The sequence below is a fragment of the Echiichthys vipera genome (assembly GCF_963691815.1).
Source record: "Echiichthys vipera genome assembly, chromosome: 10".
Classification (NCBI taxonomy): domain Eukaryota; kingdom Metazoa; phylum Chordata; class Actinopteri; order Perciformes; family Trachinidae; genus Echiichthys; species Echiichthys vipera.
Window position 1 is genome coordinate 1,105,323 of NC_139835.1, and position 18,985 is coordinate 1,124,307.

Genomic DNA, 18,985 nt, shown 5'->3' on the forward strand with positions numbered 1-18,985 from the left:
CAATTTCCAATTGCACCGCTAGTAAACATAAATAATAAACGTGTCATTTGACCAGGGCAAAGCAATCAAGAAAACAGAGTACCTGGCTTGAAATACTGAGTGATCTGCATCAAAGTGGAAGTACAATTTATTTACAAACTTCTAAGAATCTACGTGTGAAATTTCATATTTGTATACGGCATTTACGCGTCATATTATTATACAAAAGTGACCTTGATGAGAGAAAGCAGTAAGAACGCAGCTCAGCCTGAACTGCTCAGGTGGTGGTTTACATTAAAAATGTAAATTAAGAAGACTTTACAGTATATTTTGGACCTGTTAAAGCATGTCATTTTATTGTGTAGGACTGATATATGTTCCTGGATGTTTTGACAACATTGATGTTAATGTGGACGACCAGCAGCTCCCAGTGTCGGCAAGAGGAGCAAACAGCTAATTCAACGGTGTTAGCGTCCTTTTGACGACTCTTGTAAACACAAAGATAAATCAGGCCGTTAAAACTATATTTGGTTACAAAGATGAGAAGTTAGACCTTAGTTTAAAACCATTAAATTAACTCTAAACATTACACCATCATTTAGATTAGTAGGTTCAACAGAAAGTTTGATGGAATTTAGCTAAAGACTGTCGTCTGGTGACACAGATCTGTTCTCTGTGAGAAAATGTCTCCACAAACACGATGATGGAGGTTTGGTTCCCAGTCTGCCCCGTGAGAAATGGCTTCTCCTCCTCCACAGTCTTACAGTCTTCCCTGGTCCACTCGTACTTTTGACCACATCCACTCAATTTAACCTCCTCACCCACAGGTTCACCTGAATACATTTCGTTTTTTCTAAAGGAAATCGATAAAACCCTACAACTTTAGCTGTTTATCAGGTGGCTCAACCCCAAACACAACACATTTTCATTTTTACTGTGTAACAGTGTTTACAGTAGAAGCTGGATCGCTGCAGGTCAGTGGAAGCTGCTCACATTCTACCACCAGGAAGGATCTTGACGCCTGTTGTTTACAAATATTCTGAAATGCCGTATAGACTTCCCTCTAAGGATAATTTGGACTGGTCAATACTATAAACTATATAATCAGTTATACAGGTAAATATATAAAGTAAATACAGCTCATGGGGGGGGATAAAACATGCAACCAAATGTGCCTTTTATTGAAATAGCTTATTGGAGAGCAAATTGCGATTTAGCTGTGTATCTGCCTAGCATAGTCTGCATTACTCCGTGGGTCTGTGACAGCTGACATCCTCGCAGGTGGTTGTGGTGAAGACAGGCTCAGACATATGCTCCGTAGACAGCTGCGGACTTACAGATACGAGTCTATAGCTAGCCACAGAATGCAGAGCCTATGTTGATGGCGTTTCTATCATGCAGCTGACATGAAACCAAAAGAAAACAAACCTCCCAGATTGAAGAAGGTGATTTAGACAAAGACGGCAACAAAAATATCTAACAGGAGACACAATGAGAGTGAGGAACTGCTGTTAGTAAGAGGCGCTGCCATAATCCTCAGACAAACTGAACGACTGACGAGAGACCCGTTAAAAACTGGTGTAATCCTCGCCATGTCCTCTCTGACCTCTCATAACCCCCCCCGCCTAAAGCAAAAGTATTACAGTAAGTTTAAAAATCATCTGAGACATATAATCTGCTGTTGTTTGCTACATGTGTGAAAGGGAAGACACTGTCCAGAGTTCATATGAGAAAACAGCTTAGCTTGTTCGATGTCACTTGACTGTGACTGTGAGCAGGGCAGTGGAAACTTACAGTAGGAGCAGACAGCAGCAACATTACTGCACAGGTGGTGGCTCTCTTGCCCAGTTTATCAGAGATCACTCCTGCCAAGATCCCCCCTGTGGATGCACACACACAAAAGGGAGAGGCAATGAGCCAGATAAGTACCATACATCTTTCCTACAAACAATAATGCACAAAACAAGTTATTGAATGTGAGAATCTCTCTCTCTCTCTCGCTCTCTCTCTCTCGCGCACTCTCTCTCTCTCTCTAAAATGTGAACAAAAGCACCTACCCACTATTCCTCCCACATCGAACAGGGTGGAGAGATCTCCAGCCTTCTTGGCATCAAGGTGAGCTGAGACACACAAACACAATTCTTTTTCTTTCTACCACAGTCTTTTGACAGAATAGCACTAAATGGGCTAGTCTACCTACACACTGTGCCACAGAACAATAACAATGGGACATTACTCAGGCTGCCACAGAGAGCTGACAGCATCAGCATTATAGAGACTGTATCAGCTCGATGTCACACTGCAGAATATGTCCTATAAATTCTTGGTTGATCCAATAAGGAAGCGCCAAAAACTGCAGTTTGCAGGTTTCATCATAGAGCATTGATCCCATGTTAAACAGGCTGTTTTCACAGCATCATTAAACCCGTTTAAGGCCTGGTACAAAAAAATATTCTAGTCTGTATGTTTAGCTCATATCTCCATGACAATATTTTTTGTTACAGGCTAGTTTTTATTTTTTTGGAGGTTAAAGTTTATGAATAATGAGGGGCGTGGTCTCTTGAGTGACAACTAGCCTCTGGCACTCACTTCTCGTCAGAGGTAAACGTCAGCCAGATGGACGTATCTCCCTCCCCCCAACGTCACATACATGCCCTTTTTTGGTAAGAGGAAATGGGGCGAAGTTAAACTGTGACAAGATGGAGACTCCCTTAGGCGAACTATCTATTTGCACAAAGTTTATTTTCCACCACAGTTATGAGGATGAACATCAAGGATTTAAAGTTACAATCTTTTTTGACATTATTTTGTTTCGATTTGTGAGTGTGAATACTGTGGAGACAGGGTAAGATGAAGAACAATCATTGCTGTACTTGTGTTTGGTCCTCACCTGCTTTGGTGATGTAGAGTGGCAGCCAGAAGAGGAAGGTGTAGCTGACCAGTTTAGCAAACAGCAGACACAGGGAGAACTCGATCACACCCTGCAGAGAAAAAGATTGATTTTCTGGCACTGAATGATACCTGACTGTATTGACCTCTTGACTTAGGCATGATGGACCCAGTCTGATACAGAGACACATTTTTGTAGTGTACATCACTGAGGACCTCTCCTGGACAAATAACATATAATCACAGGCCAAGAAAGCCCAGCAGCGTCTTTACCCTGACACCCAACATGTGCTCCTTCTACTGAGGCACCACTGACAGCATTCTGACCAACTGCCTCCAACCTCAAGATCCTGCCTCCATCCCGTCCCTCCTGGTCATTTATAACACTGTCTAGCCCGAGTGAGCCAACCCATCCCTCACACAGCCTCTTCAGTTCAGAACTGACAACAAAGTTGACTTTGATTCATCAGAGTACGTTACAAAAGTCATTTTAGACCCTATTGGACATTCTAACAGAAGTAAATCTATTCATACACAAGTATAGGTCTGAAACTCTGTTGTTTGAGAGAGTTAGACACTAGCTGGGGAACATAGTGGAGCATTTAAGAATAGAATAAATCAGATTTCACGACCGAAAGAACGAGGTTGCGGGTACAAGTGGACGAAATGGGTTTTCTCAGGAGGGGGGCTGGAGTCTCCCTTAGAGATAGGGTGAGAAGTTCAGCCATCCGTGAGGAACTCGGAGTACAGCCGCTGCTCCTTTTCGTTGAAAGGAGCCAGTTGAGGTGGTTCGGGCATCTAGTAAGGATGCTCCCTGGGCGCCTCCCTAGGGAGGTGTTCCAGGCACGTCCAGCTGGGAGGAGGCCTCGGGGAAGACCCAGGACTAGGTGGAGAGATTATATCTCCATACTGGCCTGGGAACGCCTCAGGTTCCCCAGTTAGAGCTGGTTAATGTGGGAGGGAGAGGGAAGTTTGGGGTCCCCTGCTAAAGCTGCTGCCCCCACGACCCGACCCCGGATAAGCGGTTGAAGATGAGTGAGTGATGAGTGATAAATCAGACTTTTGTGACATGAAAACAGGACTGGATGAGCTTGGTAATATGATGGTCAAAGGCATATACTGGTCAAAGATGATACCGAAGTTCTTAGTGGTAGATTTATTATACGAATTAAATTGACCAATAAGCTGATCAACTGCAGTGACAAAGTTATCTGGTTCAGTAAAAGAATGTCTGTTTAAGTGGAGGAAATTAAGAGACATTCCAATCGTTGGTGGCTGCTTAGCAATCATGGAGGAATGACAGAAAAATAGATCGTTGATCATATGACGCACCTTGAAAGTGACTAAACAAAAGACCCAGAGGAAGCATGTACAATGAGAACAGGATCCCTGAGGGATTCCACACAGCAGAGGAGCTGAGGAGGATACATGGTTGTTAATGCAAACAATACAATCTTCCTGGTTTATTCTATTACCGGGACAATAGCCATTGCTGCGGAGTGGGGAGGGGGAGTTAGAACTGACGGAGCATGCACGGATGCGAAACCCGATAGTAACCCGGGAAGGCTGTTTACATGCACGAATAATCAGGGTACTAAAGGAATTCTCTAGGTCTGTTAACCAGGGTATGAGAACTCCGATTTTACCTAGGGTACAGTGTTTACATGTCGTTGAAGAAACCGGACTATGCCCTTAACCCGAATAAAATCAGGTTTTTAAACTGCATGTAGACACACTCACATATCTATTTGCCAAGTAAGAATGGAACCGGTTTAAAGCTGTACCAGAAATGCCAACCCAGTTATTATGCAACCTAGCATGTTGTATGTAGTTATTATTAATTTTATTATTAGTTCATTTAAAAGGGGGCAGTGCAATTTCATAAAACACATGATTACACATGGTTAGAAAAGCCAGAATAAGCCAGAAGGCTAGTTTTCATCTGTAGTCCCCTGGCCATGATGTGAAAAGGCAATAAAAATTACAATTTAAAGAAGAAAAGGAAAGAAAAAAGAAATGAAAAAAAGCACACAATACATGTACAATATAATACAAAATACATATACAAACACTTACTATACAATTAAGAAAAAATACAACATCACAAAATAACATCAAAACATCACAACAGGCTTATCTTTTAGTGTTGGCAGCTGTAAGTGTTGATGAGCCACATCTTCAGGTTTTGTGTGAAGGTCTTGTATGTTGTGAGCAGTTTAACCTCCTCAGGTACTGAGTTCTTCACATTTGCACTCCTTACTGACCAGGCCGACTTACTGAAAGTGCTCTTGCGCAGAGGAATATAACCCTCACCTCTGACAGAGCCTTGAGTGCATGCTCAAGGCTGTTTCTTTGGCTGATGAACTCTGCCGGAGGATCTGGAGCAAATTTATGCAGTACTTTATAGGTCAGTTTTAAGTCTGCAAATGTGTGAAGACTGTCCCAATTTTAAAAAAATATGTTTTTTTAATTGCACAGTGATGATAGTGCCTAGGTTTTTTCATCAACTTTAAGTGCTTGTTTGTACAAGATTTCCAATGGGTTTTTTTTTTTTATTCTGACCAGCCTGGGACCACCTGGTCAGGCAATAGTTGAAGTGGCTGAAAATCATCGAATGTAAATACATTTTTATATTGGCTGACAATTTGTATTCTTTCTCCATTAACATGTATGTCGGGGTCAGATGATACTCTATTTGTGTTAGTGAAATACATGCCTACAGTTTTAGAAACATTTAGCTGCAGACAGCACTCCTGCAACCAAGTTGTAACACAGGACATTGTTTTAATGAGTTTAGCGGCAACAGTGTCTTTGGTGTTACCATGAACAAAGAAAAAGTAAAGGTGTTTTGGATGATGGATTTGTATTTTTGTGTGTGTGTGTGTGTGTGTGTGTGTGTGTGTGTGTGTCCTGACCGGTATGCGTAGAGCTCCCATGAAGCTGATGGCAGAGGGCTCTGATTCCCTCTTCACCACCACCACTGGCTGAGTGGGGACACAAACACTGTCTCTGGGCAACAGCAGCTCTGTGTCAAAACTCTGAAGGAGAGGACGAGAGAAGGACAAGCAAGGCAATGATCAGCTGCAGATGTGACTGTAACCCAGTCCACCTACTCAATGAATGATACATTGAAGTCAAGAGCCACTAATTCACAGTTTTTTATATAGGTGATTTTTAAATAAGAAATTTCCATCAGCTGAGTTCATGCAGAAACTTAGATCATGTGAATGGTGGCCTTGAACTCATTGTGCGACAATAAATTAAAGAGTGGAACAGAGATAACTTGAAAAGTAATCAAAGAAGCCTTTTGATAAAATATTCAAGAAACAATTTACAAGCACCAATATTCTGTGAAAAAAAGAATGCTTTAGTAAGAACAATCACAATTGGTAAACCCTGAGGCTGAATCTGAATGTCCTGACTTCACCACACTTCAAAACTCACAGTCTGCAACAAAACAAAAAAATATTCCATGGGAATATTATATATTAATATGTATATATATGAATATATACATGGGAAGAAAGTGCTCTTTCTGCAGCCTAAAGATAGTCCACAATAATGTATTACTGATGTGCCTCAAAGACATTTGGATTCAGCCTAAAAATGCGTTTTCAGTATTCATCCAGCATCCCACAGAATCTGACAGACTAACATGAACCACGAAGCACCTGAAGCACTGAAGGAACTGACCTTCCTGTTTTGAACACTATCTTTGTGATAGTAGTAAACCTGAATGGATTACAGTGACATGTTAAAATGCAAGTTGCTACAGTGTTGGGCAGATACTCGGTTGTTCTCCTCCCCATGTATGATAGATCATTGTCAGTGCGATGACCAGGAGCGTCACTAGCCAGTGAAAACAATTGGGGCTGTAGCCCAGAGTCGTTTTCAGATGGGGGTTTCTCCCCCAAGAAACTTTTGAAATTGGGCTGAAGAACATGCAATTGTGTGACTTAGTTTGAAAAGGAAAGGAAAGACCAACGGTCATGTGTGACTCCTGTCGGTACTGAGTAGGTTAAAGTTTCAGTTAAGAAAGGTCAGAACAGACCCCAGCAGCCAGAATGAGACATGAGAACAGCCTACAGCCTCAGAAACACTGACATGCAACGACCCGATGTCAAGTGGACAGGGCTGAATCCACTGCAGGTCTCCTGAAACTGTGCAGACTAGAAGACGTCCGTTGGACATCACTGTTCCTGACCGGTGTTTGAGTTTAACCCATTGACAGGCCACTTTTAGCTGAAAGTGTCCGCGGAGAGAATTGGTAGCTTTCCTGGTGAATGCCTCTATGTTTAGTGTTTCATTACAATGTTAAACATAATGTCACCTCCCTGATCAGTCTTTATAGCTTTGTTTGAGGAAATGTGTCAGTAGCGTTTTGTACGTTGCTTGTTGTTACGGTAACAGGAAGAGAGGGAGTTGCTCTTCCTAATAATTTCAATCTCTAATTAATTATTTTAATTAATCTATTTGTCTTTGACACCTGCTTGTGTAAACACGTGTTCGTAGAATTTTATTCACCACTTTAAAAAAAAAACTTTTTTTAGGAGAGTCGGTCATGCCGTTGTCGGTCATGCCGTTGTGGGATTAACTCGGTCCTCCACCAGCCACGAACCTGTCCCCGAACCTTTGTCTTTGATACCTGCTTGTGTAAACACGTGTGCGTAGAATTTTATTCACCACTTTAAAAAAAAAACTTTTTTTAGGAGAGTCGGTCATGCCGTTGTCGGTCATGCAGTTGTGGGATTAACTCGGTGCTCCACCAGCCACGAACCTGTCCCCCTGGTGTTGTAAAACATATCTCAGAGAATCTCCTTTTTATACAGTTTATGAGTATCTCTCTTAAAAACATAATCCTGTTTTCCTCAACTGCAGACACCACGGGAACCACAGAGACACTCAGCTGAAAGTCTCCAGTTAACTGTTAAACCCAAACACCGGCAAGTCAGTCTGCTTTAAGTTTGATTCTGAAGTTATCAGGTCAGTCTGCTTTAAGTTTGATTCTGAAGTTATCAAGTCAGTTTGCTTTAAGTTTGATTCTGAAGTTATCAAGTCAGTCTGCTTTAAGTTTGATTCTGAAGTTATCAAGTCAGTCTGCTTTAAGTTTGATTTTGAAGTTATCAAGTCAGTCTGCTTTAAGTTTGATTCTGAAGTTATCAAGTCAGTCTGCTTTTAGTTTGATTTTAAAGTTATCACTTGTCAGTGTGGACACGTCAGAATTTTTCACTGCTACAATGTTGCATCTGTGGCTGCTTCTAATGCAACCAAATAAAAGTCTACTGTACTGGGCTGTTTTCATCATCATTATGTTTGTTTATTTTTTTATTAGACAGAGGTCCAGGGCTATTCCCAAGAGATCCACGCCTATAGCCCCGAATAGCCATGTCTAACAACACGCCTGGCGACGACGAACATCTTTGACTGAAGCCCAGATGTGACATTTACTGTGTATTTAGTGTTCAAGTGATTTTTTTACGTAACTTCTCGGTCTGAAATGTGAAGCCAATGGTAAGTGTCTTAAAGCTGCATTTTATCTAATGTCCAGCAGAGGGCCACTCCACTGGCCACAAAAATAAGTCAGATTGTATAGAAGTAAATGAGAAAATGTTTTCTTGACTTATTCCCTTAGTAAACATTTGTTGCATAGTCCAAGGGCCTAGTCATTCATGTCAATAACAGAGCCCCAAAAGTCCTCCTGAAAAACTGAAACACTGACTGCCAATCTCTCAAATGACAGTCTGCTCTTCCTCTGAGCAACAGCTACCCTAGCTGTGCGTGTGCACGTGTGTGCGTGTGTGCGCTAGATATCCTGTTGATGTACAGGTGAATTTTGTTATGGTGCTGTTGGATGCAAGTCAGTGTAACCACTCTGTCAGTGCTCACCTGGGGTCTTTTACACGTCTGTGCCTAGGGGCCCATTGTCTCATAATGTATACAATACATGATGCACTAACATACACACAGTGACACACACCTGTTTTTTTTTGTCCTTGTATTGTAGATACACCTCAGTGTGTCCACTTACACCATTCCAATCCTTGGTTGGAACCTGCTTGGCAAGAGAATCAAACACATCATTATTCATACATGTTCCAGGTAATCCAGAGTGTGTTAGATAGTTCGTCTCTCAGTACTGCTACAGCTAACCTGGCTTCCCTACTATGCCCCTAACCCACTGGTTTCTACTGAACATACAGTATACATCTCTAAAACACCTAGAGAACACACCTTCCGGCGCCCTAGCTCGGACCACACCCACCTTTGAACTTGCTGCTTGAGAGACACACTTGCAGACTGTACCGATGGTGACTGTTGGCATTAGCTCATTATTTTTTGTTTATTTAGTTTATAAAAAAGGACAGTGTGCTAAGATATTAGTTGTATCAAATAAAAAGATGAGTGCATCAAATTTAGCAGAAAGTTAATGTCCATATGTAGCCCTAGACAATAAATCTCACGCACACGCACACGCACACGCACACACACACACACACACGCGCACACACACACACACACACACACACACACACACACACACACACACACACACACACACACACACACACACACACACACACACACACACACACACACACACACACACACACACACACACACACACACACACACACACACACACACACACACACACACACACACACACACACACACACACACACACACACACACACACACACACACACACACACACACACACACACACACACACACACACACACACACACACACACACAGGTTTTCTTCTCATTTTGTCATCCATCTGCATAATAATAAATCGAGCAATCGGTGTAAATCCTGAATTGAGACACTGTGGCACAAGCACTTACAAGCATGAATCATCTAACTACAAAGAAAGAAGGTGATTGTGTTTTCATTTACTTCAAAAAAGGAAGAGGAAAATCTCTGTACTCACATGTTTGCCTGGAGAGGAATTTTGAGCATACATGCTTTTCAGGTCATTTGGATCTGGAGAGGGAAAAAGATACCATAAAGTTAATGGTTAAATCTGTAGAGTCTTTATTACAAGCTATATTTAAAAAAAATAATCAACCCACGGGGCGTTTTGAGGGGTACAGGATGAAAGTATTGCTTTTCCATAAAAAAAATTAATTTAGTCTGAATTAATATTTTAAACACGTTTTGACAGGTTTGTTTCCATTGTAGCAGCCAATAGCGGCCGGCATTGCAGGTTGCCAGGGTTGTCTGTTGTTGGGTGCAGCTAGGTGGTTCAATTCAGTTTACCCTTCTCTATATTCATTGTCAGCACAACGCTGCCTGACAGCTGTCTTTGTGCAAACCTCAGTGTCTCCGTCTCTCCATCTGCCTTCAGCCTCACTGTCACTGCTGTGTAAGCTGCTGCTCTGCTCACGCCGATCAGGCAACAGAAACAAGAATCATGAGTTGAGAGCGAGCTTTGAGAGCACAGCACTCAAAGAAAGACTTCTAGTTGAAGACTGGCTAACGTTAAATACTGTTGTCAAATTAATTGATTAGTCCAAATTAGTGGTTTCCCTGTATGATTCATCACTAACATGGAGCAGGCTGAGCACTGATTTGTTGTTGTGACTACGATCTTGAGACACTAGATGGCGGTGTTCTGCTCATTCTACACATTCAACCTTTAATGATGCTCCTTAAATGTAAAGCTGTGAAGTCCTGCTAAGAACTGCTTGTGTTCTTCAGTGAACAACCTGTCTTGGCCAACTACTCTCACAGTTAGTCACAGTTCTTTCGCATTTCATGAAAACATATTCTTTCGGGGCTACCTCTGATCCTCTAAGTCCTTGGCAGCAGCCCGGATTTGAATCCGACCCACAGCCCTTTGCTGTGGGGTCATCCCTGCACTCTCTCCACCATTACCTGTCCATCATTCAGGCAATAAAAGCCCCAAAAAATGATCTTATGTACAAATAACTAGTGCTGATTAGGACTGTAGACCGAAACTCACTTTGTTCTATTAATGTGTGCACTTTGAGAAAGTGCATTAACTGCCCCAGAAACTAAATCCTTCATACACAATAAGAAACAAATCAATCAAATGAGCAAAATATTAACAACACCCACGCTCAATGAGGAAGAGGAAGCAGATGATGCCCATGAATGCGATGATGAGCCCTGGTACGATGAAGGACAGGCCCCAGTTGGAGGAGACCCAGTAGCCAGCGATCAGAGAGCCCAGTATGTTTCCCACTGAGGTGTGAGAGTTCCACAGCCCCATGATGAGCCCACGCCTGGAAGCAAGACAGACACATAAGGGTTTAGGGACTGTCAGAAGCAGCATGTTCTCTCTCAACTTCCACCATATATCTTCCTGTGTGCTAGTCATTTAGGTCCGCTAAAAAGTTTCATGCTTTTGAATTTAAATCCAGCTGCTTCATTAGTTGAAATGGTCAGTGGAAATAACAAATCAAAACTTGTCACATTTCTCCAACACTGCACACTTCTAAGAAAAGTGTGTGCAGGAAAAGCCCAATGCACCACGTCTTTTGTATATTATGAAGAAACATTGGTAATTGAACTGTCCCTTGATGTTGATTAGTTAGTTTGTGACATTTGTAGGTACTTTTTCTTTAAGATTTTTTTTTATGGCCTTCTGTGCCTGTATTTGTGCCACAGGTTGGATTGGACCCTCGGCTGAGCCTACATTGGATGCACGATCTACCAGGTGAGCTACAGGTTGCTCTGCATTTGAAAAAAAGACCATAATACACGGTTCCTACACATTTTCCGTTTCAAAATTCCAGAGTTTTCCAGACTTCTGAGGATTTTTCAGTCAATATTAAGGGGCCATCCACACAAACACGGGGATCTTTGAAAGTGTGTGTAGTTATCAGCACTTTGTTTATGTCTCATACAACAACTACCACATTTTCCAGAATTTTGCTGATTTTAAATTCATGAGTGACAGTGAGAAGTAACTCAACTTCGCTGTCAGTCCACACGAAGGAATCTGTCCGGCCTCGGTTCGCCATTGTTGTTTTTCCGGTATGAATGTTTCCAGCCTCGAACCACCAATCTCTAGAATGGAAGACGACCCACTCTACCTCTGACCCACACCCGCACCACAAACAGTTTTCCATACTTAACCAGACCTGGAAATTACTCAAATTCAGTTCCATACTGCGTAGGAACCCTGATAATAATAAGCCTCCCTGATGTCCCGTAAATCATCCAAAACCTCATACTGTCTATGAAATGTGCTTTGAACCAGAAGCCACATTGAAATTCATGTTTCATATATTCCTCTGCTAAAGTCAGTCAAGTAATGAGTTAACCTTACCTTCCTTTTCCAAACCAGTTGCCAATGCAGGTCACTACACTGGGCCATCCAGTAGTTTGGACCAAGCCATTGGCCACCTGAAGTCACAGGAGGATGAATGAGGACAGTATTAATTTTACAGTGAGGTATCATCTGAGTATTGCAGATGATGATCGATATTAGAAACACAGCATGCATGGGTACATACACCTGTGATTAGGTGTGTGAACATCCATCTGTGATGCTGACTGTATTTGGAGAGGTGGAATAAGTTATACATTCATGTTCTTCTGTGGGGAAAACATCCCAGGGATATTTTTGCCTGACAGCTTCAGCAGTGAGACAGTATTTAGCCAAGCTGTGCCCCAAGCAGACAGCTGAGGAGAATTTCTCTTCTGTTAAATGAGCCTGTGTGTTGGTGTTGTATGTTTATGCTGTCATCGCCAGCAGGCTCTATTTTCATGACAGTGCTATGTCTGTTGACACATTAGTCCTGCGGGTCACAAGTGTCATGGTGTCCTAATGCATTATGATATGTCTCACCTGGACAAATATATAGAAGCCGAGGTTGTGGATGTTGTAGACATAACCCAATCCAAACAGGCAGGTGAACAGGCCACTGGTCACCATGCCCACTGTTAGGTACAGTCGAATGGACAGGCGCTCCCCAATGATGCCGCTGCATAAGTACACAGTGGTGATATCATATTAACCACAACTTCCACATCAATAAGGTCTCCCTACATACAAGCTTTGCTTCATAACTTTCAGAGGAGATTATGTTTCACTTCTGATGTTAGTCTTTAGGTAGCTGGAAAATCCTTTCACAGACGTTCACAGAGAGCAACTTAAAGCTGTACTCCATAAGAATTGAGATACGTTGTTTCTAGCATCCTCTTTGGCAGTAAGATGTAACTGCAGGTGAGCCTGTTCTTTCAGAGCCTCCATCTTGTCGCGTTCACAGTCACTATGTGTGTTGACTATTTTTATTTTTTGCTCTTTTGTAAACTTTTTTGAAACACATTCACTGCTATACTTCCAGTTGATCCACTATATGTTTCCCTCTTAAATCCATACACACACATGTTCTGGGCTGATAGACCAACCGCTGTCAGCAGAGTCATTAACATGGCAGATTAATTACATTTTAGTTTAAAGAGATCATTCAGCTCTTTGAACTGGGAGAACAGAGCAGAACAGGGAGAACATTTTTTATGTAGTTCCATTTTGTATATTGTAGGATAAAGTGCCTCTGTCTCAACCTCACCTGACCAACAGTGACGACATGTTCTGTTTTCTTTTGGCTGCCATGTTTTTTTGTGTGTCTTCCTGTTTCTATAGCCAATCTGTGGTCACTGAGCCTGTACTTGGTTAGGATCTGTCTCTGCTTTCTATCTCTGACAGTACACAGATATTCGGATCATTCAGAATCTCTGTGAAGGGCAAGAGAACAGTCCAATCTACTTTGGCTTTCAGTTGTTTCTTCTCAATGGTCCAGATAGGTTTCTTTACATTGTGATATATTTTGCTTTACTCTGAATGGTGTTTGGAGAGCAGTGTTGATTTTTACGTCCATGTTTGAGATGAGATCAGGAGCGAACAGCTGACATCAAAGGCCTGGCATTAACATGTGAACTATCCATCCCTTTTGGGTGAGGGAAGACTTTAGTTTTTGCTGGGCTTGCTTTAAACTAACGGGGAGAAGTGGAGCCACGTTGTATGGGTTGCATTTACACATGGCTTAGATCTGATCACAATGTGAGCCTGACCACCTCCAAATATGGTCCAGCTGATCCCACACACGTGATCCCAATGCCTTCTGCATGCATTTACAATTACCTTCATTCAATCATGTTTCCAAATATAGATTGCATCTTAGTGTCAGGTGTAAAGGGGGTGTATAAGGCCTGGGTTTGGCTTTACAAGGGGTTGAATGCCTTTCCCTATTAATATGTGTATTTGTTGACAGGTTTCAGTGATTTTCACCACCACCACAGCTGACATAATGAATTATCTGTATGTATTGCAGCTTATAGTATTTATTTCCCTGTTCAACTCTGCTTTGAATAAAAGTACCCTCCCCTTCTTGCCATCTTACCTGAGGTACATCCCCACTGCGTAGGCACAGAGGAAGGAGTAGTCCATGGCTCCCAGCAGTTGTTTGTAGTTTCTTTTATCTAGGGTATAAACAAGAGTTCAGGTTTAGTTCATCTACAGCTGTGTTTATAGGTCTTTATGGTTCCAGGTTCTCCTCTGAGCAAAGCTGCAGAAAACAAGCAAGAGAAGCAGCAGTGCACTCCTGCATGCTCCGCACATTATATTTGTATTATTATGTAAGCAACTGTGTTATTCATATAGGGCTGGGCGATATGGCAAAAATATCATATCATGATTTTTTCACATTAAAATCACGATCAAGGACTTCCGGGTATGGCGGCGATCTGGTCGGTGGTGTAGTTCGAGAGCTGACAGAATGGTCCAACATTTCCCCTGTTTTAGAGTAATTAATACGATTATATCTGTGATTTCTTACGGGGAAATACCAACTAAGAAACGCTAAGACAAGAATGAATCCAAATAGTGAGGAAAACGAGGATATGGCGACAGGAGACGTTCATACAGGTGAAGCTAACGTGCATGCTCCCATGGATGCCCGGCAAGCTAGCATAGATGCTATCCGCACGGACATAAAACCAGGACATCGGCACATGGAACAAGAACTGGGCGGATTTTGTGAGACAATAAAAAGTGTCAGACTCAATAACAACATAATGACTTCAAAGCATCCAGTATACCCAAACCTCTGTCACTCATTGAAGGGGGGCAAACAGATACAAACCAAAAGGCTTCCAGCTACAGTCCATGTCTGTGTGGATAGATGGCAGGGAGGGCGGCTGGCTGCTGCTGCTGCTGCTGCTGCTGCTCATGGTGGCTAGCTCACTGACTGATGAGCAGTTCTTATGGAGCTCGCTCTGTTAATACAAAACAAAGAGTGCATCATTATAATAATACTACATTTTATTTGTATTGTACATTCAACAATCTCAAAGTGCTACCGAGCAGAATAGAAACAACATTAAAATAAAAGGTAGAATGAAAAATAAGTAATAAGTTAAAAGGAGAACATCTAAAAAGACATTTAGCAAAATGCTTTGGTGAACAGGAAGGTTTTTAGGTCTCATTTAAAAGCATCTGTAGTCTGAAGGACCTCAGGTGGTCAGGGAGGGCGTTCCATAACCTTGGAGCAGCCGAGGAAAAGGCCCGATCACCCATGGTGCAGAGCTTGGTTCTTGGGACTTGGAGGGTGTTTGAGGTACCAGAGCGGAGGGAGCGTGTGGAGGTCTGGGGGGTGAGGAGTTCCTTCAGGTATAGGGGGGCATGTCTGCGAATGCACTGGTGGGTGAGGGAGACCTTTTACTCTATTCTGAGTGGGACAGAGAGCAAGTGGAGAGATTTCAGGATGGGGGTGATGTGGTTGTGTTTGCGTACCCTCATCAGGATCCTGGCAACACTGTTCTGGATGTATTGCAGTCTCTGAATGCTCTTGCCAGAGATCCTGATGAGTAGCGCATTACAGTAATCGAGCCTGGAGGAGACAAAGGCATAGGCAAGATTCTTTGCATCTGCCAGGGTGAGTGATGGACGGAGTATGGAAATGTTCCTGAGGTGGTAGAAGGATTTCTTACAGATGTGTTTGATGTGGGTGTCAAAAGAGAGTTGAGGATCCATTTTTACACCAAGGTTAGTGACGGATATGGAAAGGGGGATGTTTTGGCTGGAGCAGATGATACTGGTGATGGTGGATGAGCGTAGCTGATGTGGAGTGCCGACTAGGATGGCTTCTGTTTTGGAACTGTTCAGCTGAAGAAAGTTTAGCTTCATCCATGCCCCTATCACCTCCAGGCAGGTGATCAGCGTGGATGTTGGCAGGGAAGCAGAAGAAGTGGGGATTGTCCTTATGTAAAGCTTTCGTGTCATCAGCATAACAATGGAAGGATATTCCATGCCTGCAAATTACTTTGCCCAGGGGGAGCAGATAGAGTGTGAAGAGGGACACTGCAGGTGATGTTGTCGGTATATGATTTTGCTTTGCCCAGGACGACGTGCTCGTTCTGTCGGTCAGATATGAGGTGGACCACTTGTGTGCATTTTCTGAGAGTCCAATGGTGTACTACAGGCTGTGATGGAGGATATTGTGGTTGAGTGTATCAAAGGCAGCTGTTAGCTCCAGGAGGATTAATAGAGATGGGGAACCAGTATCTGCTTCCATTAGAAGGTCATTGGTCACCCGGATTAGAGGTGGACTGAATAATCGCTCTGGCCGATTAATCCGCACGTTTTCCAAACTATCGAATTGGCAGAACTTGGCTCCGATAGTGGCCGATGGCTGCAGTTTTTTTTCCACAGTGCCGCTGCTCCACACACACACACACAAGTACCCTTCCGCTGCAGAGAGGAGAGAAGTGACCCAGGTGGAGACAACGACATGCGTTATTGTAAGTGCATTAAAACCTTCATGAGTTGAAAATCAACGAACATTACCTCCTTGGCAGAGGCAATAAGTTCCACTTGTTCAACAAGCATAAACATGCATCAAATTTCAGCATAAACAGCGGCATTTCCACCGGCATGTTTTACACAAACACAGTGCTTGTTAAGCTAACAATTATCAGCTTGTTAAGACCGCATTAAAATGAAAGCTGTCTCCCTGTGTACTCTGTTCATCCAGAAGACTGCTCAGGGTCTTGTTGTAGGAATCCACTGAGTCCGCAAGAGAGAGGAAGTCAGTAGGGCCAGAGGAGAGTAGTTGAAAGTCCAGGGCCAAGGCATCCTCATTGATCTTTTTGAGGTTCCTGAAGTGGATCTGCCGCTTGGGTTTGGTGATGGGGGACGGAATGTGCAGCTCCATTGACATGAGCTTATGATTGGAAACACCAAGATCATAAACCTGTAGGTTGCTGATGGGGCGGAGTTTGAAATGAGCAGATCAAGTATGTGTCCCATGGAGTGTGTGGGGACATCAACATGTTGTTGTAGGCTGAGGGAGTCCAGTAACTGAAGGAAATCAGCAGCAGAGTGGAATGAGGGGGTGTTGACATGAATATTTAAATCAGCCATGATTATGATATTGGCAGAGATAGTTCAGAGTGTTGTGAGGAGGTCTGACATTTCCGGGATAAAAGCAGAACTGGGTTTGGGGGGCCGGTAGATAAGGAGAACAGTCATGGAAAAGGGGGGCTTACATTTAAATGCAAGACACTCGCAGGAGAATAGGCAGCAGGATTGGGGACAACTCCAGGTCCAGTTGGTGGATGACAGCTAGACCACCACTGCGGCCAGTGCTGCGAGCTGCCTCCAAGTACGTGTAACCGGGGGAAAGGCTTCATTGATGGTGGAGTAAACAGGTTGAGCTGTTGTGTCTCCTCACAGCAGGGGGGGTGATCCAGGGCTGGTAATGGTGTGGAAGAGGTCTGTGATGGTCTCTGAACAGGGTGGAAGGACATTGTGACTTTGCAAATATATTGACTTTATCCTTGTGAAGATGGAGTCCATCGTAGAGGTCCCAGGTGCCAACGGTTGAGTCGAGGGCCAGGAGGACGTTGGGTAAGGTGGCACAACCTCTTCTGAGCTCCGTATTTACGCCATGGATGAAGGGGGTGGAGTGTCTGCCCTAAGCAGCAGGGTAGAGATCACACTGCGGGTGTCAGGGAATTCCGTAGTGGCCTGCTCCGCAATCCTCCTCACTGCCTCAGCAGTGTCCCTTCAGAGGTTATGCAGGTCATCATTCAGTTGGACAGATAACACCATGTGAGTGTGAGGATTAAAAACGTGCATCTAAGTCTGTGTTCATTATGCACATAAGTTTGACTTTTTGCTTCGGCAACATGTTTAATCCATGCAGTTGCATTGATGAATGTCAAGTATTTGAGAAGATGTATTTGTATTTTGAGATAAACCAAAGGAAGCATTTCTTCCAACCGTTATATCCTACTGTAGGGATTTGTTTCTATAATTGAATCCAGCCTACACCCTAAAATCTACATATTTTTAGAAGTTTAGAAGTGTGACTGTAGCATTAGATAGGCAGATTGACGACTGGTGTTGTGGTGGTGTAATGCTGCATGGTTTCCACTAGATTACGTTTTTTTTCTTGCACCAAACACCCTCTGCAATGTGTGTTTTATAATAAATGTATGGTATTGCTCACTGTGACCTGGGGCAGACACACCATCACCTCAACATTGTCTAAAACATGGAACACACACTTTCTCATGTTTTACTTGTACTGCACTAAGCTGCTGTGTGTCACAGTCTTAATGGACAGCACCGGTTAAACACAAAAGGCTTATTCGCCATACAACGCTGTAACTGAGCCTGTAAATATAATTATCATCAATGGAAATCTCTACTGAATTTAGTCTTTTAGTTTTAGACCGGGTTTTATCACTGCCGGGGAGACTCAGGGTGTGTTACTGTATGTGTGGGTGCAGGTGCATGTGAGCTAAATGCATGTGATATAGAGCATGGTATGACAATGGGCATATGTTACCTTGACAATGCTAATGGGTTTCCTGGAGAGGTGAAAGCTGGTGTAGAGCAGGAAGGTGAGGATGAACGTGAGAGCTCTGTACCTGCAGAGAGAAAACATAAGAGGGCAGACCTGAGAAATCCAGTAAGCTTGCTTATCTCTTATTACCAACAAGACTGGCTAAAACCACAGCACACAGATCACTTCACAGAGATTTCTCTATATATCAAAAAGTAGCAACTGATGCATAAACAAATACTCAAAAGTGTAGCTGACATTATGTCTCCTCTGGTCCTATTATGTAA

At 42.9% G+C, this 18,985-nt stretch overlaps 1 protein-coding gene across 6 annotated transcripts in view; it reads right to left on the minus strand.

Moving 5' to 3' along the window:
- Positions 1-18,985, minus strand: part of slc37a1 (solute carrier family 37 member 1) — a 50,266-nt gene that overhangs the window by 13,143 nt on the left and 18,138 nt on the right. For all 6 annotated transcript variants that reach the window (XR_014593388.1, XM_083921968.1, XM_083921967.1 and 3 more), the window contains exons 3-14: positions 18,702-18,783; positions 14,991-15,123; positions 14,250-14,328; positions 12,695-12,830; positions 12,173-12,249; positions 10,957-11,123; positions 9,806-9,858; positions 8,846-8,920; positions 5,784-5,906; positions 2,870-2,960; positions 2,037-2,099; positions 1,774-1,859 (exon numbers count right to left, since the gene is read on the minus strand). Coding sequence is in view for 5 of the 6 variants with exons in the window: in XM_083921968.1 (XP_083778094.1) it covers positions 1,774-1,859; positions 2,037-2,099; positions 2,870-2,960; positions 5,784-5,906; positions 8,846-8,920; positions 9,806-9,858; positions 10,957-11,123; positions 12,173-12,249; positions 12,695-12,830; positions 14,250-14,328; positions 14,991-15,123; positions 18,702-18,783 (1,165 nt within the window). In the remaining variant the exon portion in view is untranslated. The remainder of the gene's footprint in view (positions 1-1,773; positions 1,860-2,036; positions 2,100-2,869; positions 2,961-5,783; positions 5,907-8,845; positions 8,921-9,805; positions 9,859-10,956; positions 11,124-12,172; positions 12,250-12,694; positions 12,831-14,249; positions 14,329-14,990; positions 15,124-18,701; positions 18,784-18,985) is intronic.